The 26,373-nt window shown below is 49.3% G+C and overlaps 2 protein-coding genes across 4 annotated transcripts in view; both read right to left on the bottom strand.

The window, feature by feature from the left end:
* The window catches only part of KPNA6 (karyopherin subunit alpha 6), a 53,673-nt gene extending 49,974 nt beyond the window's left edge, over positions 1 to 3,699 (bottom strand). The window contains exon 1 of one of the 2 annotated variants that reach the window (XM_029947020.1): positions 3,599 to 3,699. In XM_029947020.1, coding sequence (XP_029802880.1) covers positions 3,599 to 3,602 — 4 coding nt within the window. In that variant the 5' untranslated portion in view covers positions 3,603 to 3,699. The remainder of the gene's footprint in view (positions 1 to 3,598) is intronic. The other variant, XM_029947021.1, reaches the window with a different exon arrangement.
* A 2,809-nt stretch (positions 3,700 to 6,508) lies between these two features.
* Positions 6,509 to 25,882, bottom strand: TMEM39B (transmembrane protein 39B). 2 transcript variants are annotated; one of them, XM_029948766.1, is made up of 9 exons: positions 25,773 to 25,882; positions 23,873 to 23,999; positions 23,144 to 23,363; positions 22,447 to 22,530; positions 21,968 to 22,122; positions 14,141 to 14,477; positions 13,046 to 13,233; positions 8,433 to 8,553; positions 6,509 to 6,966 (listed from the first exon to the last, which is right to left on the bottom strand). In XM_029948766.1, exons 1-9 carry the CDS (start codon positions 25,774 to 25,776, stop codon positions 6,724 to 6,726), a joined length of 1,479 nt encoding a protein of 492 aa, XP_029804626.1. In that variant the 5' UTR covers positions 25,777 to 25,882; the 3' UTR covers positions 6,509 to 6,723. The 2 variants fall into 2 exon arrangements, with proteins under 2 accessions (XP_029804626.1, XP_029804627.1); XM_029948767.1 differs by lacking the exons at positions 22,447 to 22,530; positions 23,144 to 23,363; positions 23,873 to 23,999; positions 25,773 to 25,882 and adding an exon at positions 18,619 to 18,889 and having other exon boundaries at positions 21,968 to 22,040.
* Positions 25,883 to 26,373: the final 491 nt, after the last annotated feature.

Genomic DNA, 26,373 nt, shown 5'->3' on the forward strand with positions numbered 1-26,373 from the left:
CCTGGCAAATCTTTTATTTATTATTTTTATAAAAAATGTAGGGGCAGGGGGAGCCTGTGTGGCTCAGTTGGTCAAGCTCTGACTTCTTTTCAAGTCATGATTTCACTGTCCATGAATTCAAGCCCCACCTCGGGCTCTGTGCTGATAGCTCAGAGCCTAGAGCCTGCTTTGAATTCTGTGTCTCCCTCTCTCTGCCCCTTTCCCACTCGCACTTCGTCTCTCTCTCTCCAAAATAAAAACAGGGGTCACCTGGGTGGCTCAGTGGCTTAAGCATCAGATTTCAGCTCAGGTCATGATCTTGTGGTTCCTGACTTCGAACCCTGCATTGGCCCTGTGCTGACAGCTCAGAGCCTGGAGCCTGCTTTGGATTCTGTGTCTTTCTCTCTCTGCTCCTCCCCTGCTCACACTGTCTCTCTCTCTCTCTCAAAAATAAAGAAAGCATTAAAATATAATAAGTAAAAATAAAAATAAAATAAAAACAAAAACATTTAAAAAAATAAGAAGTTTTAATGTTTATTTTTTGAGAGTGAGCAAGCACAGGCACCCACTGACAAATCTCTTTTAAATAAGGAAAGCTTTTCCAGAAGTCCCCCAGGCTTCCCTTCCTATCTACTTAGCCAGAGCTGTATCACATACCCAATTCTAAATCAATCACTGCCTAGGGAGACAGACATTACAATGATTGGTTTATAGTTTATATTAATCAAGACCTATCGCTGGGGCTGGGGAGGGGCTGCCAGATTCCTGGTTAGCAAGATGGCAGAAATGGGTGATAAAACAACCAGTATCTGCCAAGACTTAGTTTTAAGAGACAGTGGTCTCTGCTAGGGAGGGCCGAGTAACTTCGAGAGCTGCAAGCCTCACCCCCACAGGGCTCCTAATGGCGGTGAAATCACTACAAGTCTATTAAAACTAATTAAGTTTGGCACAAGACAAACAGTATAGGATAGAGGCCAGGGCCTGGGTGGAGCACACCTGAGAGGCAGCGAAATACAGCAGGTTCTAGATTCATGGGAGGTGTGATGCGGGCTGTGTTAGCGCTCCAAGCACACAGAGAGCCTAGATCACCAGCCTTGGACAAGTCACCTGATCTTCTCAAAGCCTCAGTTTACTCATTTATAAATGGGGATAACCCAAACTACCTTGGATCCCATGTTAGGATTAAATGTACCCTTTCACTAGTTTCATTCACATCATGCGTATAAGGACCAGCCAAAAACACAAACACACCAATAGCTGGACGTTCAGAAAGACCAAGTGGGACAGGAAAGAGGTAGATGGAAAATGCAGATGGAAAGAAAAAGGGAGGCCACCTGGGTCTGTACTAAAAATCCCCTTCAGGCCCCTGGTCAGGCTTTGTTGCTCCATAGAAGAACTTTCATTTCAGGGTCGCCTGGGTGGCCTAGTTGGTTGAACGTCCAACTTGGGCTCAGGTCATGATCTCATTGTTCATGAGCTCAGGTCCCGCGTCGGGCTCTATGCTGACAGCTCGGAGCCTGGAGCCTGCTTCGGATTCTGTGTGTGTGTCTCTCTCTCTGCCCCTTCCCCACTCATACTCTGTCTCTCTCTCTCTCAAAAATAAGTAAAATATTAAAAAAAAGGAAAAAAAATTTCATTTCAAAGTCTACCAGAAAAAGGACTAATTCTATTTCACACCTTAACTCTTTTAAGAGGTTTATATATAGCAAAATGGGTAAGAATCTCATGTCTGGCTTTGCTGCTTACCAGCTGTGTTATCTTCTCTAAGGTAGTTTCCCAGGCTGTAAACTTTTTTCACTGAGCTCAATAAACTAAACATTAGCTCCTGCCCTTTGAGGGAAGCGTTTCTAAGATTGAAGGCCTATAGAAAATCTGTAACATAAAAGTTCCCCAAATGTTTCACTTCATAAAGCTACAGTTACAAAGACAAACCTAGCAGGCTTGACAGTGGATTCTGAAAACCAGAGTGCTTAAGGGAAAGGAATGCTATTGAAGGTAGAAAAGAATCTGTTCTGAGGCCTACAGAGCCCGTACCAGGCTGTTTTCTAAACAGTTATCTTATTTTGTCTTCAAACATCTTGATAACACTCTCTCCTCTCCTTCTAGAGATGAGGAAAGGAGGGATCAGAAAGGAAGAGAAATAACAGTTACTGTAGACTGTGCTAGATGCTTCCTATGCGCATTACTGCACTTGATATTTAACTGGCTTCTCTTAACATTTGATATTTAAGCGATGAGAGCCAGAAAGTGGCTGGCAGGACTATAATAACCAGATCTGATTCTAAAATCACTGCTTTCCAAAAAAAAAATTCATTGCCTTATTCAAGGAAATAATTTGTTTCTTCAGGATCTGGGATCTTACTAAACTCAATCCCAGAATCTCATTTAGCACTCCCTAACACACACAATTTCTGGGGTTAGCAATCCACTTTGGAGTTTCAGACTAAAGATTTCAAAGTGGACCCACCAGCACACCCAAAAAAAACACCTTTACAACTTTATCTGGGGTTAAAAGCTTGCTTTCCCCTTTTCCAGCCCTACCACTAGGGGGCCAAGCCATAAAGAACTGCAGCTATAACCAGGGGCTCTGGTTCACCCTGGTTTAGCCACTAACTGTGTGACCTTGGGTAAGTTACTTTACCTCTCTCTACGCCTCGGTTTCCTCACCTGTAAAATAGGGGTTACAGTAGTACCTGTCTCATTAGGTTGTGCATATTAAGTAAAACGTAACATGTTAAGCAGTCAGAACAATGCCCGCGTGTAGGAAGAACTTAGCAAAATGAATAGTTTTCTAATGCTTAAGAGGAAACATCTCTTCACTGATGGTTCTGTCGCTAAGTCCAAAGACTTCGCCATCGTATTATCCCTGAGCACAGGCCTTGCCAGCCAGAGTCCCTTCAGAGAGAGCAACAGGTCGCTCCTTTTCTCCTAACCAGTGCCAGACCCAGAAACCTGAAGTCCCGATCTGCTACACATGACCCCGAGGTCTCAGCCTGTGGTTTTCGACTACTGGGCTGTCACCGAGACCAGACGAACCACCCCATTTCCGTCCGCGGCTCGGGAAGTTCTGCCGGCCTTCAGCGGCTCAGGCTGCTTTCGGCATGGCTGCCCCTCGTTACGGGCCTGGAGCTAGCTCGCCTGGCGTTCCCTCACCAGAGGACTCTACTCGCGACGTAGGCAGGCTTTCCCTCGGGTTCAGAGGAGCCCCGAATCCAGGCAAGATGCGCGTCGGTCAAACAGACGCCTGGAAAGGGCTCCCTGAGCGCCGCCCGGGCCTGCCGCCGGGAGCCCGTCCCTCCCAGCCCCAGTCTCGGCGTAGGCCGGAGGGTCGGCCCCTTTCCAGCCCCTGGGAACACCAGGGCTCAGGCCCAGCCACCACGTGGGGGCTCCAGGCGTGTCCAGGTGCTCCCGGAACCAGCCCCCGAAGACTGCTCCCGCAGGGGCCCTAGCCCGGCCCCCAACTGGCCTGAGCTACTCTCCCGGCCTGGCTTCTCCCCCTCAAACCTATTTGGAGGGGCCTCAGACATTTTCCGCAGACCGGAGACAGGCTCCCGCGCGAGACTCCACACCCCAGGACTGCCTCAGCTCGAGACCCCAATTGCCTGGTGTCCTTACTCACCCATCGCGGCTCCGCTCGCTCCTACTTGGCGGCGGCAGCACGGCAGCTTCAGCCGTAGCTTCAGCAGACAATATGGCGGATCTGCAGGACGGCAGCCCGAAACGGACAAACAACTTAACAGTCAACCCCGGGAAGAAACGCGCTCTCCGCCCCCTAGCCTAGCTTACGGGGAGGAGCGCACTTAAAGAGACCGCAGCTACTGAGGGCGGGGAATAGGGATGGACTATGGAAGGAGCAGTGGAGGGAGACTAGGAGGGATACTAAAGAAAGTCAAATGGGTTCAGGAAGTCTCAGCCTTTTCTGCTTTTATTTCCTCTGTATAATGAAGTCTCCTCCCCTAGAAAAATTTTCTTCCTTTCCGTAATTAAAGCCAATCATAGACCCTGGGCTGGGTGTGAATAAGGGATCACCTGGAGAGGGGGAAGCGATTTGCTTAAGAATATGGAGATAAGGAAATTAAGAAATCAAAAGTAAACTCGATCATGACCTTATTGGGAGATAAATGGAAAAATAATGAGACTGATGCAGGACTTTCAAGCTGATCATGAGATTTCATCCTCTCCCAACCTCCCCACCAGCAATCTGAGGGCAGGGTCAGGGGTAGGTTCATCACCCTACCAGCAATCTGAGGGCAGGGGTAGGTTCATCTCCAGCACCACCTAGCCCAGGTATGTGCTCCATCAATAGTTTAGTGAATAAACAAATAAACAGGCCTGAGACTTAAGATCTCCCTTTTTAGAGATGAGGAGATTGAGGCTCTTGAGTTTTCATGTGCCTTTTGAATCATGGAATTTATGGCTGGTACATATCAGACCTCCATTTTTGCATAATGCCAGGCCAGTTCTCCTGTCCCCCACCTCAACAAACAGAAAAAGGCTGTATCTTCAAGTCACTAAGCCCACAGAGAACTGTCTTTTGGAAGCAGAGTGAGGGACCCGGGTTTCCAAGTCCTGTCACAACAAATCGCCCCCTCTACATGTGTGCCTGGCCTGTGCCTGGCCCATTAAGGGAAACAACTTGAAAAGCCAATTCCAGAACTCAGGGTCAGGAAAGGGAGCATTATCTTTCTCTTCCTTCTGCTACTGCTCAAGGTCAGACCTGTTCATTTTCTCTTGGTCTGTTTTGCCAGCTCCTCACTGGTCTCTTCCCTCTGGATTCTCCCACTTGCATCTACTGTCTCCAAAAAGCAGAGGCTTTATGGGGCACTTGGGTGGCTCAGTCAGTTAGGTGTCTAATTCTTGATTTCAGCTCAGGTAATGCTCTCACCTTTCTTGGGATTGAGCCCTGTGTCAGGCTCCGGGCTGGCAGCCCAGAGCCTGCTTTGGATTCTCTTGTCCTCTCTCTGCCCTTACCCAACATGTGTGTACATGTGCAGCGGCATGGGTGTTCACAAAATAAATAAACATTAAACAAACATTAAAAAGCAAAGAACTTGTCAGGTTGTTTCTCTGCTTAGTAACTTGTCTCCCCTTAGGTAATGCTCAGACATTTCAATCTGACACACAGGCTGGTCCTTATTTACTTCTTGGGGTCTTCTCCAAGTCACTCAGGGTCCATTGATATTTGGGGAGCCCCTTTCCCCAAGTATGTATCTTTTGTGCCTTTGCATATGCTGTTTCCCTGCTTGGAACACAGTGCCCTCCCTTCCCCCTTGACCATGGGGTAAACAAATTCACTTTCAAGATCCTGTTCAACTCTATCCTCCCTGAAAAACCGGGTCTTTCCAGAGCCTGTGTCTCTATCGTCTCTGCTCCCCAGTGCCCTGGATACACATTTTCCTTAGCACTTAGCACCCTGATTTGCTCACAAGGTAGGTTTCTGTCTCCTGGTTGTCCAAGGAAGGGACATCTTTCTTATCTATCTGTCTCACGCCTAACATGATGCCTTCGTCAACAGACACCAAAAACTTTTGTTGTAATGTCTGTCTGCCATACACTGCTACAGACTCATCTATGTATCACGCGGCCAAAAAGCGCTCAGGAAACACAAGCAGAGTAGTAGAGTGGCTGTGACTGTCCTTTTCTCCAGTGTGAGCCCTCTAGCCTGTCCGGTTCAAGAGCCAGGTGGCCCTCCAAGCAGCTTTGTTTCCACTCTAGCCCTTGACTTTGCTTACACACCCTCCCTGGTCTAGAACCATTGGTCTTCCCTGATCTATCCCCTGCAGACCTTTCCAGCTCCACCCCTCTCCCACCCGCTTGTTCCTAATCCTTCTTGCTCTAGGAACCATTCTGCCTACCCACCCCAAATACACCAGAATGTTCCAAATCTCTGTGTTACATGTGTCCTTTACACTGCTTGAAGTGTTTCTCCCCCATTTTGTTCACCTAGAAAGTGCCTGACAACTCAGACTGCCCCCTCCAAAAAACCCAGAGAGCACTAAGCATGCTCTCTCCTGCACTCCTGCACTTGTAACTGTTATACCCACCCTAGTGTAGCATGACCTGTTTGTTTCGGTGTCTTGGCATCCTGTCTACCATAACAGGTAACACAGAGCAGGGTCTCAGTGACTGCATGCTGAGAGAATCAGGACATCACATTCTTCGGAGACAGTGGTGTTGTCTTTTGGGAGGGTTTCCGGCTGCTGTGTACCTTCGGCAAGTCACTATAGCTCTCTGAGCTGGTTATTCATCTACAGAATTAGAGTGACAGCACCTAGCTCCTAGGGTTGTCATAAAAGTTGGACTGAGATGAGGCTTATAATACACATGATGGAAATGCCTGATACACAGCATTCAGCCAGCAGTAGCTACCACTGCTCCCCTGACTTCTAGTGCCTCATCTCCTCTCCACTGGAGAAGGTAGGACCCACAGGGGCCCCAGAAGCCACACATAGGGCTTCCTGGCCCAGAATCCTAACCTCTGCTCTCTGCCTGACAGGCAAGAAGGGAAAGAAACACAGGACACACAGGCTTAATAGGAGTATAAAAATAGGACTTTTTCCCCCCCTCATAATCACATCAATTATCAAAGAAAGAAACAGTATGTAACAAAAATACAAAGCTCTGGTCAATTTTTTTTGTCCATTTTTGTGTCTTTTTGCCCCCTCCCCCAACCTTCCCCAACAGCCCCTTCCCGGAGAGCTCCTGGGGGAAACCTGGATGCTGTCCCCGGGGTCACCCTGGGGCTTAGGAGAGCCGGTGGTCCAGGTCCCTCTGGGGGCTGGCCGAGTAGGAGTAGGCCTTGCCCAATACCAAGCGGTCCCGCAGCAACTTGAAGAAGGCATAGTAGTTGCTGAAGAGGATGAGCGCCAGGGAGATGGTCTGGTGCCACTTTTCAGAGGACATTAAGGAGTACAGCTGGTACACGATGACGGCGCCCTCCAGCAGCAGCAGGATGTTGAGGATCCGCAGAGGTTTGCTGAAAAAGAACTGCCCAAGAAAGGGTAGGCTGGGACTGGGAAGCATGTTCCAGAAACCTGCCTCCTGGGTGGGGGCTCTGGGTGGGCCAGCGAAGGGGACAGGCCCTGGGGGCTCCATGCAGCCGTGGGTGGGAAGGAAGACTGTAGGGCTGGGCGTGGACTTTGCCACCTCTCCGCCTCTGCCTGTGGCGTTTCTTCCGCCAAGACTACCTCTTCCCACGTAAGTTAGATCGTGTGGAACTTCTACCTCCTCCAGGAAGCTTTTCTTGAGAGGCCTCGCTTACTCGCTCCTACTTTTTCTGGTCTATAATCAACACCTTTTCGTATGTGATCCTGCTGGGTATAGTCAGGCCTGACCGAATTAGAATCTTATGACAAAGGCAAGGAAAGTCGGCAGAGACTGCAGCCTGAGAAACCCACATCTTCGTGGGTAGCATCCCGAGCTAGGCCAGAAGCTTCTAGGGCATATGGTGACACCTCACTCTGGCCTGGTATTTACAGAGGAAGATAGAATAGGGACTCAAGAAAAATGTTCTGATCCGTTCCGAAGTGTGATCAACATCTTAAGGAATTTCAGTTCTGCAGGGGCCAAGGTACCTAACCTCAAGAGCTGCTTACAGAATGATGGGGAGAGAAGTGGCAGGAAATGAGAGTCCAAGAAACCAGCATGCCAGCCTCAGCTCTGCACTTGACATGCTGCAGGGCCTTGGGCAGGTCCCTTTCCTGTCTGGGCCTCATGTTTCTCTACTGTGAAGAGACCAACCAGATCAATGATTCCTTAAACTGTGTTCCTTGGAGCCCTTCTGAGGAGGACTTTTAGTGGCTAGAGAGGGGGTGAGTGGGAAGTGAAGGGAGTTCCAGCTCTTCCAAATAGAGGCATGCCAAGAGGTCCTATATACCGGACGTCAGCCTATGACTGTGTCGGAAAAGAGGATTTTGAGTGTAAAATAAGCCAATAAAATGGAGATCACTAGCCTCAGTGATTTTGAGCAACGTTTTCCATAATGCTGAGTCCAGGGGTCATGACCATCAGACCCCCAAGTTTCTGAGCAAGGCACCCTTGAACGACTTAGACCCTCTGAGCAATTTCAGTCTCAGCAAACAGGGATAGCCGTGGCATTTCTCTCACACACAGGCGAAGACTACACAGAGGCTGCTGGGCAACTGCTTACCGCTGTGCCTGGTGCACCATATGGAACGGGGATAGTTCTTATTTTCGCCACTAAGAACCTCTTCTTTTATTGTATCATCCTTCCTGCCTCCCCCCGATGTTTTCAAAGATCTGCTACCAAGTGAGCCACAGTTATGAAGTCACCACTGGCATGGCTGTCCTTGTGCTGCACGGTCTGTAGTTTCCATTGGCTTTGGGAAATGCTAAAAATAGCTTTCTCTTGCTAGGACATCACCTTCCCGTCCCGGGATCCTCCTGTCCTCTAGATCAGGCCCCACCCCTCCCTGCCCAGGGAGGAGACTCACGTGGAAGCGGAAGTGGGAGACGTCAGAGGGGATGGCAACGTTGTAGTGGCCCACTGCCTTATAGACGTTCTTGCTGTGTTTCACCAGCACGCCCTGCGGCCACATGCATTCTTCCGTCCACCTGGAGGCACAGCCCAACAGTGCCCCTTATGCCCAGCTCATCCACAGAAGGGGGTACCAGAAGCTTGGGCCCCCTACTCCCATTTCTATCATTTAGACACAGCGACTTTCCTTTTCTGGGTCTGTTTCCTCCTCTGTAAAATGGGGTTAACAATCATGAGAAATTCACTGCACTGGGAGGTAGAGGGTCTAGGGTTTACATTCATGTCTGAGGGACCATCAAGGAAACCCTTTTCCCTCTCGGGGTGAATTTCCCTCACCTGGTCTCACCTCTAGCCTGACACAGCTGCCTGAGGGGTCTTCGTAAAACACCAAGCTGAGCCTATTCTCTGCTCAGAACCCTCTTAAGTGTTTTCAGTGCCCTCAGAGTCAAGTCCCCCAGGATGTGGCACTGCCTCTGAGGCCCCTCCATGACTCCCACCGTGTAGCTCGGGCTCAAGCCACTCAGAACTGTCTCTAGTTCCTCCAGCACAGCTGACTGTTTCATGTCTCTACGTTAAGTCTCTCCCCCCAACCGAAATGCACTTCCTGATGCCGTATCCTTCTGGCAAACTCTTTCTAAACTTAGGATCCTCCAGAAAGCCTTTCCCAAACTCCCCAACTGCTCCCTGAATCTCCTGCTGCTGGTCCATTTTCCCTAATGTTTTATCACTTATTTCATCGTATCCCTCACTAGTCTGGGAGCCCTTGAGGGAAGAGATGGTTTCCAATCCATCTCTATGTCCTTAGAGCGTGGCACTCGGCCTGGCATAGAGGGGCCTCAGTAAGCATGGGAATAAGATGATGGGATCTTCTCATTCTTCCAGCATTCTGCCAGATCTCCCAGGGACTCCCAGGGTCCTGGGCCAGAGGACAGAGGATTGCTGTCTACCAAAAAACTCTATCTCATGTTTCCACCCTGTTGATCCATTTATTTAAAAACCAGTTATCAGGGTGCGTGGGTGGCTCAGTTGGTTAAGTGTCCGATTCTTGATTTCAGCTCAAGTCATGATCTCAAGGTTGTGAGATCAAGCTCCGCACTGGGCATGGAGCTTGCGTGAGAGGCTCCCTCTTCCTCTCCCTATGTCCCTTCCCTGCCTGTGTGGTGCTCTCTCTCTCAAAAAAACAACAACAACAAAAGGAGAGGTGCTTGGGTGGTTCAGTTGGTTAAGCGTTTGACTTTAGCTCAGGTCATGATCTCACGGCTTGTGAGTTTGAGTCCTGTATTGGGCTCTGTGCTGACAGCTCAGGACCTGGAGCCTGCTTCAGATTCTGTCTCCCTCTCTCTCTCTGCCCCTCCCCCACTCATGTGCTGTCTCTCTCTCTCTCTCTCTCTCAAAGATAAAAAAATTAAAATGTAGAAAAAAAAGAAAAAGCAGTTATCACATTATATCTAATAAAATGGATGAAACTCACAGGCAATATGCTGAATGAAAAAGAAACTGAAACCAAGATTTAATTTATGTGAAGTTGTAGAACAGCCGAAGCTAACCTATAGTTAGTTTTTTTGTTTTATTTATTTATTAAAAAAAGAAAAAAAATTGTTTGAGAGAGAATACAAGGGTACATGCATGAGCAAGGGAGACAGGCAGAGGGAGAGAGAAGATCTTTTTAAAAAGGTTTATTTATTTTTATTTTGAGAGAGAGAGCGTGCATGTGCAGGGGAGGGGCAGAGAAAGAATCCTAAGCATGTGGGTCCCAATCTCATGAACCATGAGATTGTGACCTGAGCCAAAATCATGAGTTGGCCACTTAACCAACTGAGCCATCCAGGCGCCCCAAGAGAGAAAGAATATTTTTTTTTAAGGTTTATTTACTTTCAGGGGTGCCTGGGTGGCTCAGTTGGTTAGGCGTCTGACTTCGGCCCAGGTCATGATCTCACAGTTCGTGGGTTCGAGCCCCATATCTGACTCTGTGCTGACAGCTCAGGACCTGGAGCCTGCTTTGGATTCTGTGTGTGTGTCTCTCTCTGTCCTTCCCCTGCTCATGCTCTGTCTCTCAAAAAATGAATAAATGTTAAAAAAATTTTTTACAAAGATTTACTTACTTTTGAGAGAGAGAGAGAGAGAGAGAGAGAGAGAGAGAGAGCGAGCGAGCACAAGCAGGGAAGGAGCAGAGAGAGAGGGAGACAGAGGATCCAAAGTGGGCTCTGTGCTGTCAACACAGATGTGGGGCTCGAACCCATGAGCCATGAGATCATGACCTGAGCCGAAGTTGGACGCTCAACCACCTGAGCTACTCAGATGCCCCAAGAAAGACAATCTTAAGCAGGCTCCATGCTGAGCATGGAGCCCGATGCAGGGCTTGATCCCAAAACCCTGGGATCATGACCTGAGCTGAACTCAAGAGTCATATGCTCAACCAACTGAGCCACTCAGGCCCCCTACCTATGGTTAGTTTTGAAAGAATGTAGAAAAATGGTTGTCTGGGCGGTGGTGGTGAGGGGGCGGTCATTGGCAAAAGCCGGGAGGAAATTTTCTGAGGCTGAAAATGTTCTACATCTTGATTCGATGTGGGCTACATGGGTATATATGACTAACAAAACTCAAAGAACTGTACACTTAAGATTTGTGCATTTGACTGTATATAAATTTTACCTTAAAAGAAGACTAGACACAAACCACAGAAATTTACCATGGCCCTATTATAAGCCAGGCACTCTGGGAGTGAAATGGCTGAGCTCTTGACAAGCAAGGACCCTGACCTCCAGGAGCTTTACTCCTGGAATAACAGGTTAACAGGCAAGTAACTAAGCAGACACAGCAGAAAGTGTTAGGTGCAATGATCATCGTATTGTGGGGTAGCAGGAACACAGGGGAGGGGCACTGAACCCATCCTGGGTGCTGCGGAGGAAGCAACGTGCTAAGGAATGCACAGGAATTAGTCAGGAAAAGAACTGGAAAGGGTGTTCCAGGCAAAACAAGCATCACATGCAAAAGCCTGGATACACACATGCATATAGAATTTGCAGGATCTAAAGCAGTGTGGTCTGGCTAGAGCAGAGTATGAGAGGAGGCATGGGGAGCGATGAGGCAGAAAGGGCTGACGGGACTCAGTGCAGCAGCTGGGAAGCCATGTGAAGGAGCCTGGGTCTTCTCTGTGGACCATGGTGAGTGACAGACAGGTACCTCCTCATGTTCAGCTATATTCTCTTTGTTTTTTAATTTTTATTTTTTTTTATTTGAGAGAGAGAGAGAGCGCGCGCACACACGAGCAGGGAAGAGAGGCGGAGAGAAAGAGATACTTAAGCACGCTCTATGGTCTGCGTGGAGCCCGATGCTGAGCGCCATCCCATGACCCCACTGAGGTCACGACCTGAGCCAAAATCAAGAGTCAGACACTCAACTGACTGAGTCACCCAGGTGCCCCTTAACTATATTCTACCTTTCCATTCCTCCCTCCTCTCGGAGGCTATGGCTAAGCCGAGCCCCTGTTGAGCCCATTTGGTGATCTCCATCCCCTTTCCGGGACCACCTGGACGGAGCCTGGGAGGGACCCTGACTAGCAGAGAGAGCCAACGTCAGGAAGCTTGGCCTCTGTGGCCTCCCTTTGCATCTCTGCTTCTTGGTGGGCCCACCCCTACAAATCTGTCCTGGGGGCCTCTTCTATGCCACACCTTGTGCTGGGCCCATGGCTCAGACAGGGTACAGGTGGGCCTGGCCTTGAGGAGCTTCTGGTCTAATGGGAGAATGCAGACAGGAAAATTAGGGGTAACCTGGGTGAAAAGTACTGCGGTGAAGGCCCCAGGAAGGACGAGCCAGGCCGAGGGGAAGCCGGCCCAGCACCTCAGGGCTCCCGAGCGGGTGACGCCTGCCTTTGCGGTGCCGCCCTGCAGCTGGGCTTCTTTCACCCCATCGTCCTAACTGGGTACAATCACCCCCACCGGACCGTGAACTCCTCAAGGGCCTTGTCTCAGTCGTTTCTTCCCTGTGGCTCTGCTTCCCTGGCTAGGGCTCACCCTAACCATGGTCAAGGCTAACACAGCACCATATCCTCTGACCAGATGGAGGTCTCTAAGGCATTTTGGAATGGGTTCCTTCACTGTTCAAAACCCTCCCTGGCCCCCCTCTGTCTGTAGGTCAAAATCTAAGCTCCTCTGTCTGGTCCATAGCACCAGGCTGGTTAGGGCTTCGGTAGCGGTAACTGCTGGAAACGAGGCGACCTGATGATTGAATGGATGAGTGAGCAAGCGACGGAAGGAGAGAGGCAATGAATGAATGCAAGAGCATACCGCTCAACGAGCTGAATAAAGAACATTCAGTGAGTGGGAAAGTCAACGAGTCTGTGAATTTCCTGTCTGGTCTCCTCACATCTCCAGCACGCTGCACGTTACCTAAGGACAAGGGACATGTCTGCCTTGGGTCCTGCCCTACCCTCCTCTGGCCACCAGGCCTAGCGTACAAGATGTGCTCAACAACTACCTGCCAACCACATGAATGCGTTGGCGGGGAAGGAGTGACATCAGACACTGACCAGGAGGGCTGGGGTTGGGCAGAGACGAGCAGGGGACTCACGGGTGCTGCAGCACGTTGGAGCACAGCGCCGGGTCCACCTTCTGCCAGCAGCCCAGGTGGGCAGCGGCCTTGTGCAGTAGGTCGCAGTAGCTGGCAGGCAGCAGGTGCTGCATGAGGATGACTGAGGTGCTGATGGACACCAAGAGGAAGAGCTCGCAGGACCAGCGCTTGTCATAGTAATGCGTGTTCTGGGGGCAGTGGGAGGTGGGTTAAGGCCTGGGATGTCCACAGGGGCCTCCCTCCCTCCCCCTCCCGATTCTGTCGGCCCCAGAAACCAGGACAGCCCTCAGTGGGGGCCCGAGACCAAGGATCAGACACCTAACAAAGAAGGCTTAACCATGGGCTTAGACCCTGTGCCTACTACTCGGTTCTCTATCAGCTCCTCTTACAGAAAACCGCTCCCACTGCCTAATCGCTCTGGCGTCCAGCAGACATCAGTTCAAAGCTTGACTCTGCTGCTTATTAACCATGTGATGCTGGGCAAGCCATTTCACTCTCTGTGCTCTAGCTGCCTCATCTGTTAAATGAGGGTATGAATAGCTACCAACCACCTAGGAAAGGCGTTAGGAGGATTATCATACTCATGAAAGCTCTAGCACATTGTAGGTGTTCAAGAAATATTAAGTCCTCTCAGCCTCAAATCATTCAGCGCAGTCCACCCCTGGAGAAACGTCTCTAGCCTACTGACGGCTGGGGCGGTACCTTCCCAGAAGGCCAGACAAGAGAAGGCACACGCTTTTGGAGTCACTCAGATCTGGATGAATCCTGGCTTTCCTACTTAATGATGAAGCTGGACACTGTGACATGCCTGTGCCAAAACAGCCACAGTGAACTACGACATCACTGTTTTTTGTTATCAACCAAGTATTATGACCAGCAGCATCGTGTCCCAATCATTGGCTGGGTGACCCTGTGCAGGACACTCCTTTTCAGTGAGCCTTGTTCTCTCTACTCTAAAATCCAGGTAGTGGTCACTCTGGCCCTCAAGAGAACGGATGGGAATCCTATCAAAAAATGGTCCAATTATTCATGCAAGGAGGAGGGCCCCAGGCAGGCCCTGTCCCCCCGCCCCTCTCCATGAGCTGAGCTACGCACCTTCACGAACCAGACAGGCACAAAGGCCACATAATAGGCACTCAGCATGGAGCTGACCAGCACCTCCTTCATGCGCCAGTTGAAGTCCATCTTGAGGAACTCCACCTCGCTGCGGATGAGGCTGGGGGACAGGCAGCAGGCGTGGGTGGGCATGGCGTCCGGGCCGTACAGCTGCCGCGTGTGCTGTTTCCACGTCTCCCGCAACGTCAGCAGGTAGTCCCGGCTCCGTGCCAGGCCGCTGACCGCCTCCCGGGGACCCATGGAGGCCATGTGGCTGAAGAGATTGGTCTTGCGCAGGTCACAGTTCAGCTGCAGGAACGGAATGTACATCCCAAACCTGCTGGTGAAGGCAGAGGTGAGGGCAGGCCTGCCCATGGGCCACGATCCCAATCCTTACCCCTGGAGGGAATCTTCTTTCCTCCCCGGGCCTCTGCTCTCCCGGCTGCTCAGAGGAGAGAATTTACCCATCCTTCTATATAGCCAGGCTCTGGTCAGACATTCAACACACGTATTAGCATCAAGTGCAGGCCAAGTATTGTGCCGAGCATCGGGAACAAAGTAGGAGGCAGGAGACAAGGCCCTGCCTGACAGTCTGTTGCTGACTAACGGTGAACCCAACAGCCCACATCCCTCAGGCACACACTATGCTCGAGACACTGTCCTAAGTGCCTTACACACATTCTCTGCTAAGAACACTATGCATTAGGGACTGTTATTTTGTACCCTTTTGAGGAAGCTGTGGCTTGGAGAGGTGAAGTGGATTCCCAAAATTTACCCAACAGTAAGGAAGCAATAGAGCTGAGATTCAAACCCAGAATGCATAATCAACAAATACTATGAGTAATTAATTAGTAAAAAAAAAAAATGCATGAGAGGCGCCTGGCTGGCTCAGGCAGTGGAACATGCAGCTCTTGATCTCAGGGATGGGGGTGAGTTTGAGCTCCATGATGAGCACTGAGCTTACTTAAAAAAAAAAAAAAAAAAAAAAAAAGGGACACGGTACCACAAGAGAGGCCTAAGTTGTTACAACGTCGTCCGTTAGAGACAGCTCTTCAACTTGTGGAGGAAAGCGGTCCAGGAACAGTATTTACTGTGTGCCTATCAGGTGCCAGGCAGTGACAGTGTAGTGACAATGCAGTACAAATCCCTTTCCCTGAGCAGTACCCTTAGAGGTGGAGCTAATTAGTCCAGGGGCATTTTGACTATATGGCTGGTATCTTTTGAGGAGAAAACTAGATGGACCTCAAGGCCAGGAGAGTAGATAATTATAAAGAGTAGTTAAGTGCCGGGGTGCCTGGCTGGCTCAGTTGGTAGAGCACGCAACTCCTGATCTTGGGGTTGTGAGTTCAAGCCCCACATTGGGCGTAGAGATTACTTCAAATATAATATATAGAGGGGAAAAAAGTGGCTACGTTGGCCTAGCACGGGTCCACGGAACGCTGTATTCCTTTCTGCAGCTTGGGGCTTGTCAATTTCCCCAGGCCCTCAGACACAGCCCCAGAAAGGTCGCTGGGCCGTCCCCACGAGTTAGGGTCAGTGAGAATGCAACATTTTCTTATCAATAGTAGGGTTTTTCTTCCTATTTTCTGATGTTCCAAGAAAGGGTACCTGAGTGTCCTTGGCAAGCAGTTCGCCTTTTTGGGTTGTTGCTTTCTGGTCTATAAATGATGATGCTACCATTCTCCCTGGGGGACAGTTAAGTAAGATAATCTTAGAGAACTGTGCTCAGGACCATAACCCTTGGGGTCAAACAGGCTAGGATCAAAATTCCAGCTCAGCTACTTACTAGCACTGTGATTTAGGGCAAGTTATTTCTTCTCTATGAGCCTCAGTTTCCCTAATTTGCTTTAAATGACATGGCTTATATTGATTCTCTACACTCAGGCATTACACCTAGTGCTTTCATAAATTAAGTACTCTCTTCCAAACCTTGCAACAACACCCAGCACGATGTTTGATCCAAAGCAGAAGATCCATAAAATTTTATTTAGAAAAGAGAGACCAGGGAATCTGCGAGGCAGAAAAGAAGACTGTAACGGGATTTCCAAAACATTCCTCAGGACACCTTGCGGGAATGAAGGGGTAGGGCACCTACAGGATCATACAAGGGATTCAGACTCAAATTTAAGGGCAAGTGCTCAAGAATCTCCCTGGCGTTGCCTCTAAGAAGGAGTGCAGATACAATTATGTTGTTCGGCAACAGGAAGTGACTGCTCCTCGGGTCACACGTTAGAAGCAGCTTCACATACAAGGTGGCAGGTCCCCACTCACCCTCTCTACTCGAGACCGTATAAAAGTAGGTAAGAAATTCATATCAGCAAAAAGAATGGGAGCGGGGTTATTGGTTCACAAGCGATTTTGACAAATTTCGAAAGCAGATGGAAATATGTTGACAGAGGAGGAAGGAAGCCATCACCTAGAGCAACGCTGTCCAACAGAAATATAATGAGAATTACGTTTGTAATTTGAAGCTTTCTGGTAGCCACATTGAAAAAAAAATGAAATAAATTTTAACATTCGACTTAACCCAATATATGCCAAACATCCTCGTTTCAACATGTAATCATTATTTAAAAATGAGATTCTTACTTACTTTGTTTTTTTGTACTAAGTCTTCAGAATCTAATGTATTTCACACTTACAACACACTTCAATCCAAACTAGCTTCTTTCAAATGTTCAATAAGGTGGTTAGAAGCAACTGAACTGGACGGTGTAGGTCTGGAATATTCTGTGAGGACTGTGCTGCGGGAGGAACTCATCTGCCCAGTGACCCAAGAGAGACTCTGGCTTGAAGCAGTCACAACTGATAAGGGGGAGAAGGGTGCAGAAGGACTGAACAAAGATCTGTATTTATTTATAAGAGTCAGTCCCTTTCTTCTCTTATTCACCACACACAATCTACCCTGAGGGACTCTGCTGTCAAGAATCTGACTAAACTATCCTGGGGAGAACTGATGTCTCTAACGGGGGCATCCTAGGGTAACCCCCTCATCCTGGTTTCTGGCCTATGGGGGCGCATGACTAGCACCGCACTCACTCTTCCTAAGGCAAAGCCTGCCAGTCTGTGTGTCCTGCTCTTATAGTTAGAATCCTTGGTCAAACCTCCCACTCACATATACAGTGGCGGAGGGAGAGGAAGTGTGCTCCAACCTACTCAGTCCTTCATTTGTAAGTGTAAAGAGACAACCAAAGAAACTAACTATGCTTAGCAAACCAGCAGCAGGAAACAAAAGACTGACCCCAGTGGAAAGACAAAATTGAGGGAACGTGAGAGATTTTTAAAACAGGAACAGAATGCTATGAGAAAAGAACAATCAGGGGCGCCTGGGTGGCTCAGCCGGTTAAGCCTCCGACTTCGGCTCAGGTCAGATCTCACGTTTGTGGGTTCGAGCTCCGCATCAGGCTCTGTGCTGACAGCTAGCTCAGAGCCTGAAGCCTGCTTCCGGTTCTGTGTCTCCTTCTCTCTCTGCCCCTCCCCCCTCATGCTCTGTCTCTCTCTGTATCAAAAATAAATAAAACTTGGGGCGCCTGGGTGGCTCAGTCGGTTGAGCGTCTGGCTTCAGCTTGGGTCATGATCTCACAGTTCGTGGGTTCGAGCCCTGCATCAGGCTCTGTGCTGACAGCTCAGAGCCTGGAGCCTGCTTCGGATTCTGTGTCCCCCTCTCTCTCTGACCCTCCACTGCTCACATTGTCTCTCTCTGTCTCTCAGAAATAAATAAAAAACATTAAAAAAAAAAAGAAAAGAACAATCAGAAAATAAGAGGCCTGAGAGATTAAAAAAAATATGATTGCTGAAAAACTCAATAAAAAAGCTGGAAGATAAAGTTGAGAAAATCTCCCTAAAGGCAAAGTAAAAAGTGAGAGAGAGGAGAAAGAGTGAGGACAGAAGAGAGAGAGACAGAGAGAAAGAAAGACAGTGGGGGAGGGGGGTGGAGAAAGAGAGAGTGATGAAAAATATGAGGGAAAATATAAGAGAAACAGATGATCAATCTATGAGGTTTACCACCTTAAGAACAGAAGTCCCAGAGAGAAGAAAAAAATGGAAGGGAAGATATTATCAAAGAAATAATAGGAGAAAATTTCCCTGATCCGAAGAAATAGCCAAATCTGCAGGTTAAAAAAGTCCTAGAGTGTGGACACAATGACTGACAAAAGTCTCACACCAGACACCTCCTTATAAAATTTCAGTTAATCAAAAGACAAACAGGCTATCTCTAAAAGCTTTTAGGAAGGAAAAAACAAGTCATATACAAAGTAACTGGAATCAAACTGGCATCAGACTTCTCATTAGAAACACTGGATGCTAGAAACAGTGGAATAATACCCTCAAACTTCTAGGAGAATGTGAATTTGAACTTAGAAATCTACATTTAGCTGAACCATCAATCAAGTATGAAGGCAGAATAAAGACATTTTTAGACATGCAAGGCCTCTGAATGTATATCCCTCCCACGCACCCATTGTTAAGGAAATTACCTGATAATGCACTCCAGCAAAACAAGGGAGAAAACCAAGAAAGAGGAAGACATGGGATCCAGGAAACAGTGGATCCAACCCAGGAGGGCAGCGAAGGGAAGTCCCAGGCTGAGAGCTGCAGAGCAGGCCTAAAGAGCAACCACTCCAGACTGGAGCAGGAGGATGAAGGACTCCAGGAGGGATGTCTGTAGGGGGGGAAATGGACTCCAGGCAACAGGTACCATGACTGAGAGGCTGGATAAACTTGAGGATATGTTGAAGGCCCATCATTCTTTTGTCAACAAGAAAAAAGAAAGGCAATTAGAACTCCAAGGGGAAAAAAAAAAGGCTAAGAAAGTTACAATCTAAATACGAAGTAAACTAAAATGTGGCATGATTTTCAATAATTGATGGAATGTAAGAAAAGAGAAACCATTTGACCTGGACACGAGGAACTTTCTTTTTTTTTTTTATGAGACTGACACGCTACCTACTATGCTAAGGAGGCACCTGTGTGGAACTTCCTTTTTTTAAGAGGCCCAAGATTATAACACAGTAACTATAGAGAAGAAATGCCACTTAGGTACCCTACTTGGCCCTAAGGTGAGTGGTATTTTCATATTCATACTAACATCAGGGCTGCTTTTGGCTTTTTAGTTTCTGGAATTAACCTTAACAAAGAACGAAGACTTAAATGTGGTTCTACAGGAGAATGTGAATGTCAAGCTTAACAGTAGAAGAGGCTAGCTGCCAGGGAGTAAGAGGAGGAAGAAGGGAGGAAAAGTGGAAGGGTAGAGTTCCTAATATTATTGCCTATGTTAAAGGGATTAAGATACTGTTGCTGATGAAATAAAAAATACAGGCACAGTGATATTATTGGAAAAGGTAATCATTGGAAAAATAAAAATAACAAGTTATCAAATACTGGGAATGGTACCGATGGAAGGGTGAACTGAGTAAATCTTCACCTGTCACTGAAGGGAGTCGATGTATGTGTTGGTGTGTACAGTCTGCTTGTATATGCATAACACATTTATTTCCAGGATATACAAGAAACCAGAAACGGTGACAGTTACCTCTTGGAAGGGAAACTGGGTAGCTAAGAGACAGGAGCCAAAGAGAGACTTTTTCATTCTGTATTCTTTATACACTTTTACATACATTTATACATCTTGAATTTTAACTCTGTAAACCTATTACCCAACTATGAAATCAATCATAATTTTTGGAAAGGAATAAAGGTACAAAGATACTAGAATTATGGAGGTAACTCAAAAAACACCGAAAGCCAGAAACAGTGAAAGAGATCACTTTGGAGGAGTGGGACTAGAAAGCTAAAAAGTAGGGCACCTGGAGGGCTCAGTCTGACTCTTGATTTCAGCTCAGGTCATGATCTCACAGTTCATGAGTTCAAGCCCCACACGAAGCTCTGTGCTTACAGTGTGGAGCCTGCTTGGGGTTCTCTTTATCCCTCTCTCTGTCCCTCTTCTGCTCATGCTTGTTCTTTCAAAATTAATAAACTCAAAAAATTAACACATAAAATAAAAAGTTAAAAAGTGGAGTTGGAGGCTGTTTTTCATCATAAGCCTTTTAGCACTACTGGACTGATTTGTTAGACTATGTGTGTCTTATGTTAACAAAAAATTCAACATTAAATAATAAAAAAAAATAAGGCAAAATATGAATGCTGCTGGGTGATACATGTATCCAAGGAGAGAGGACTCACTGGATAGTAATCAAAGTAAAGAGTGAGGGCGACTGTTGATGACTCTAACCATTTGTCAACATCTGTCAAAAATGTACTGCCCCTTTTGGTACAGTAATTCTACATCTAGGAATCTATGGACAGAAATGTTGGACAAGTGGGCAAACATGTACACAAAAAAACGTTCCCTACGTCACTGTCTGCAATAGGGAAAGCTAAGAACACCTCAAAAGGGCACCAATAGAAGACATATATAACAACTGTGAAAAATCTATCCAATGGAATACTATGAGGCCATTAAAATAAATGAGGCAGACCTGTATGCATCGCCATGGAAAAAGGAGTCATATGATGATGCAAAAAAAAAAAAAAAAGGCAGTAAATTGTACATCTGGCATAGATTAATTCCTTTTTTGTTAGCCAAAAAAGTATACATGTGTATGGTTGGGCAGAAAAATTTGGCAGGATATGCTGCAAACGATGGTTTTCTGGAGGACTGACGTTATATGTGACTTTCATTTTCTACATTAAAAGCTTCTGTAACATTTAATGTTTTTACATGAGATGTGTCACTCTTATCATTAAAAAATAGTTATAAAATGGGGCGCCTGGGAGGCTCAGTTGGTTAAGCGTCTGGCTTCGGCTCAGGTCATGATCTTATGGTTCATGAGTTCGAGCCCCGCGTTGGGCTCGGTGCTGACAGCTAGCTCAGAGCCTGGAGGCTGCTTCAGATTCTTTATCTCCCTCTCTGACCCTCCCCTGCTTGCACTGTCTCTCTCTGTCTCTCAAAAAAGAAATAAAAAACATAAAAAAAACATTAAAAAGAAACTAGTTATAACTGAAGTAAGCATGATGGGGGTCCTCCCGTGACAGTGCCCTTTTCGTCATGCAGGGTGCAGAGGGAGGAACATCCAGCTCTGAAGTTTCCCAGGGCCCAGAACTGGCCCAGCCTGGGGACACTCACGAACCAGAAAGCCCAGGGGTTGGGAAATGATTGTAAATGCCCAGACAGCCAGGAACAACAGCCAGTGTGGACGTCTTGCCACACCTCTCCCCGGTTCCAGGTCAGAAGGGGGAAATCCTGGGCTCTTCCCAGATGCTATCTTCCTATCCTCAATAATCTGTGCTCTGGTGACATGAGGTGAGTGAGCGAAACAGACACCAAGACTGACACACACATGCACGTGTAGATACGCACACACACACACTTCATGCACAGACACCCACACAGAGACATGCACGCACACAGGTGCTCGCATGCACACGGACCTGGGGGAGGCACCGAGAGATTACATAAACGTTAAGATACACAAAAGGACAGAGGAAGAGAAAGAGCCAGAGAGAGAGGGGAGAGAGGGGGGAGACAAAGGCCATGCACCCCCATCAGGAACTGTCCCTTTGGCATATATACTCAGATCGGAGTCCCATTCTGACTCTCCCCCTTGGTGGCCCCTTGGGTAAATTATGCCTGATGTCTCAGTTTCTGTCCTGCAAAAAAACTAACCATCTTGTTTTCAGGGGGATGTTCTCAGACAATGAGAGAGGATACTGCTGCTGCCTTGTCCCGCGTCTTCCAGGTATGGGGGCCTGCTGCCCCAGCCCCACTCAGGGCGGAGGTCAGGAGCCAGGTACTAGGCAGTGAGGGGTGAAGTGAGGGGTACTCACGGATAGCAGAGGAACAGGAGGTTCAGGAAGGAGTAGGTCCTGAAGAGGTGGATGAGGGAGCGGCACAGACTCCAGCCTGTGGCCGTGAGAACGGTGAAGCGGGTGAGGAACAGCAGGATGGAGCGAAAGAGGGAGACCTTCCCCCTCTGAGAAGCCTGGGTCGGGGCGAGATAGGACAGGATGGGGCCTTGGATGCAGGCCTTGGGGGCTGTGCCCAAATCCCACCCAGTGTGGCCTGAGATCCACCCCCAAAGGGAACCATGGAGCAGCAGGCTGGGCAGAACCCGGCAAGGCGAATGCTTTTCCCTGACGCCCAGAAAATTCCAAGAGTGATGGGATGTGTGCGATGTTCTCCAGCCAAGTTCAAAGGGAGCCCCCAAGGAAATGCCTTGGGCTTGAAGGGCTAGGCGTGTTTCCTTGGTACCCCCAGGGGAGAGGGGAGTCCCAAAGTCCCTGGTCATCCTCTAGGACCCAATCACCTCCTTCACGATGGACCCAATGAAGCGGCGGCCCAGAACGATGGTGGTCACCATCAGCAAGTTGAAGTCGATCAGGTGGAAATTCTGTCAGGGGGCAGAGGCTGGGGGTCACGTGGGCCCCCTGCCCACATACGGGCTTTTTTCAAACCCACCTCCCCACTGCCCAGTCCTTTCCACAGGGACTATCCCCACTCTCTGACCTTCACAGGCCTCTAGCTGAGTCAGGCCATGAAACTACCTAGAGGAGTAGAACAGGACCCAGAAGAGGAAGTGGGACAGTCTCTGGAGATAAGACAGTGGTGCAGGAGCCCTGTTGCTCTGATCACCAATGCTCCGGTCCCAGGACCTCTGCTTCTGCATGGAGATCTTTCCGCTCCTTGAAATACTCATGTACGCCTGTGGCTCTTATCCCCCACAGGACTTAAGAGTCTGCACTCCTTTAGGCAAAATTCGTCCGATTTATCTCCGATACCTTTGAAACGCCTAAGCAGTACTGAGCAATTAGGATGAGTGTTTGGGAATCATTCATTTCCTGTTCCTTTTACGTGGTTGATGCCCAGCATGAGGCCAAAGGTATAGGGTACTCGGTAAGCTGTGTTACACTGAAGCCAAATGTCTCTCTCTCTCTCTCTCTCTCTCTCTCACACACACACACACACACACACACACACACGGCCGGTCCTAGCTGGGCACCTACCAGGGAGGTGTGGGAGGGCGGGTGGGAAGGCGGATACCACCACACCGTCTTGTAGATGTTGATGTAGTGGACGAAGAGGGCTATAAGCTGGCAGAAGAAGAGCTGCAGCTCGAACAGAACGCTGGCCTGGACTGGCAGCTCGGGGATCTTGCAGTGCTGTAGGGGCACGACCGTCTGCGTGGCCAGAGGCGGGCTGGAGAGGCCCGTCCCAGAACTGCTCCTGGGAGGTGGGGAGGGGAAAAAAAAACCCAACATCAGGAGCTGACCTGAGAACGCCACCAAGAAGGGCTTCTGGGGCACAGGATGGTGGGGCTGGGTCAGAAAAGCAGCTCATGGCAGGGATGAAGTCCTAACCCTGCCCCTCAGACAAAGGAGTCGACAGAGACTTTTCCTATCCCTAATCTTAGTCAGGTTTTCCAACATTCCCCAGGAAGGAAGGAATTATTAGGTCCATTTTCCAGATGAGGAAAAGGAAGCCCAAAGAGCGGAGACTACTCGTTGAAGCCACCAGGAAACAAGGAGCACAACTGTTAGCTGCCATCCTGTAACATAATTATGTCTCACCGCATCTGCCCAAGTGACCACCGCCTCTGAGTCTTTTGCTGCTCACTGCACGCTAAGCCCCCATCCGGCATTTGGGGATCACACCCTAGCGCCCAGTGAGAGAGAGCTTTGTTCCTGCTGCTCCTGTGAGCCCCCTGTGAGGGGTAAGAGAAAGAGGTGGTCTACCTGGTGCGGGAACGGACACTGGTGACTGACGCGCTGGAGGTATGGCTTCCACCAGAGCCCCCTGAGGATCCTGGCTCACACAGCGGATTTCGACAGTAAGATGTCCTGTTGGGACCTCTTCGTCCTCCTGTGGGACTCAACATAAAGTAGATCCTCAAGACAGAGGGCATATATCAAGGGTAACAGCAATGATACTGGCTACTAGTTACCCAGTGTCTCATTGTATCATTTAATCACAGAGCCCTCTGATCTGGCCCCTGCCTACCCTTCAATCTCACCTCCTACCATTCTCTGCCTGGCCTCCATGCTTCGCCCATCCTGCCCTTTCTCTCCTTAAGCAAACCAAACTTGTTGCCACCTCTTATACTTGCTGTATCCCATCTGGAGGGCCCTCCCCTGACTGCCATTTTTTAAGCATCTGCCCTCATAACCCTCTTATTTCTACTTTTTTCACGACTCAGTCTTAGAATTTATCTTATTCATCTGCTAACATATTTATTGTCTGTCTTTCTCACCAGAACGGAAAGTCAGTGAGGTCATTGCCTTTAGCCCTCTTTTTCAGTGGTGTATCCCCTCCCCCTACGACAGAGCCCAGCATAAAGTAAGTAGCTCTAGAAGTCTATCTTGAGGAGTTGATGTACCCAGCAATGTAGGTTTTCCATAGATTGCAAAACTGAGTTTACACTGTGTCACAGGTAGTTTAGGAGTCTTAGCTCTGGGTTACACTGTCCTGTTCAGGTTCTCCAAGTCTCTTTAGGCTTATGATTCTGGACATCCTTGAAGCCTTTTTCTCTAGAGGCCAAGATCCAGCTCAGTAGGCATCCTGGGGTCTCCCGGTCAGACTTTTGGACTTGAGGTTGCATATGTGGGATGTTTTAAGCCAGGTATAATAGTGTATGAACAGAGCTTCTGGGCTGGGGGCTGACTGGGGGCAGAGCTGGACAAGTCAGAACCCAAGACAGGTCAGAACCCAGGACCTGAGCACAGGGCCAAGGATGTGGGCTCTGGGCGAATGCTGTGATTGTGGACCCAAACCCCATTTCTCTAGGCTTGGCAGCGGAGCCCAAACTCCCAGGCAGCATCCTGCACAAAGGTCCTAAGCACCAGGCCAGTCCTAATCAAAATTACAGCCCTGTTCAAACCACCTCACCGCAACGCGCACACACACACCCCCTTGCCCTAGCTTCCCAGCCGGGAAGGTTTTCCCACACGTGTCTCCAAGTACTGTCCAGCTCGGCCCCCAATCAGTCCCCAACCCAGAAGCTCTGTTCATACACTATTATACCTGGCTTAAAACATCCCACGTATGCACCCTCAAGTCCAAAAGCTCTGTCCACACCCACTCTCCTCTCTTTAGAAGCTCTACACCCACGTAAAGCCCCTAGGCCCAGAAGCCCCGCCTACACACAGTTGTCAGCCCAAAAAAACGCGCCCACAAGCCAATAAAAGCTCTCTTTGCCCAGAAGCCCGGCTGCAGAATGGGCTGCCTTGGTCAGGAAGGTCTTCCCGCCCCACTGCCCCTAGTGCAAAGCCCTGACAGGCCAGAAGGTTCGCCCCCGCACAAGCCCCAACAGCCCAGGAGCTCCGCCCCAACACTAAGGCCCCGCCTACCCCTACGCCCTGTCCCCACTTCTAGGCCAGGTGAGCGGGTCCCCGCCAAAGCCCAAGCCCCCACAGGCCCGCTCCCTTTTAGAAGCCCCGCCCCCGCGCCAATGCCCCGCCCCACAACCAAGGCCCCACCCCGCAAAGCGACAGGAGGGGGCGGGGTCCCTCTGTGCCCCGTATCCCTTCCCCCTTCCCTCGCCGGGATCCTGTCCGCGTGGGGGAGCAATCAGCAGCTTGGCCATCCCGACCCCCACGCCTGCCCGTTTCCCGGCCGAGCCGGACCCGCTCAGCTCACCCATCTCCTCCCCCCGGCGCTCTCCGCTCCGCCGCCGCAGCTCCTGCGGGCAATATGTCGGAGGCGACGGCGGCCGGGAGAGGACTAACCGCCGCAGCCCAGTCCCTGGGTATCAGTCGCGCGCTCCCGACCGGCCGCGAAATTTGCATACAAGGCGGGCTGGAAGCTGGGTACGCGCTTCTTAAAGGGGCCGCGCGGACAAAGGCGGTGCCTGCGCGCTCTCTTTGTCTCGTGGTCCCCTACGCCTTTCCAGCAGCTGCTGCTCGGGAGACCCCAGAGGGAGGGAAGTCACCTCCTGCTTTTCCCGAGCGTGCCTTCACCCACCGTCTTTTCAGGCCGGAGGGAGGGGACCGGAACCGCCTCTCCGCTCCTGCGCCAGATGGACTGTATCCACCAGTGGCCCCCAAGCGGCTCAAACTCAAACTGGGCTTTCATCTTTGTCTTTGGGCTTATTATTCTCTGGTCCACCCTAGTCAAAACCTGGGAGTCGCTTCCCTCAGCCCCCCACACCCAGTCTTTCACCTAGTTTTGCTGACCCGAAGTCCTAAATATTTCTTTTGCCGCCACCTTAGTTCAAATCCTACTTCTGCCAATTCTGAGC

Source organism: Suricata suricatta, chromosome 8 (genome assembly GCF_006229205.1).
Source record: "Suricata suricatta isolate VVHF042 chromosome 8, meerkat_22Aug2017_6uvM2_HiC, whole genome shotgun sequence".
Classification (NCBI taxonomy): Eukaryota; Metazoa; Chordata; class Mammalia; order Carnivora; family Herpestidae; genus Suricata; species Suricata suricatta.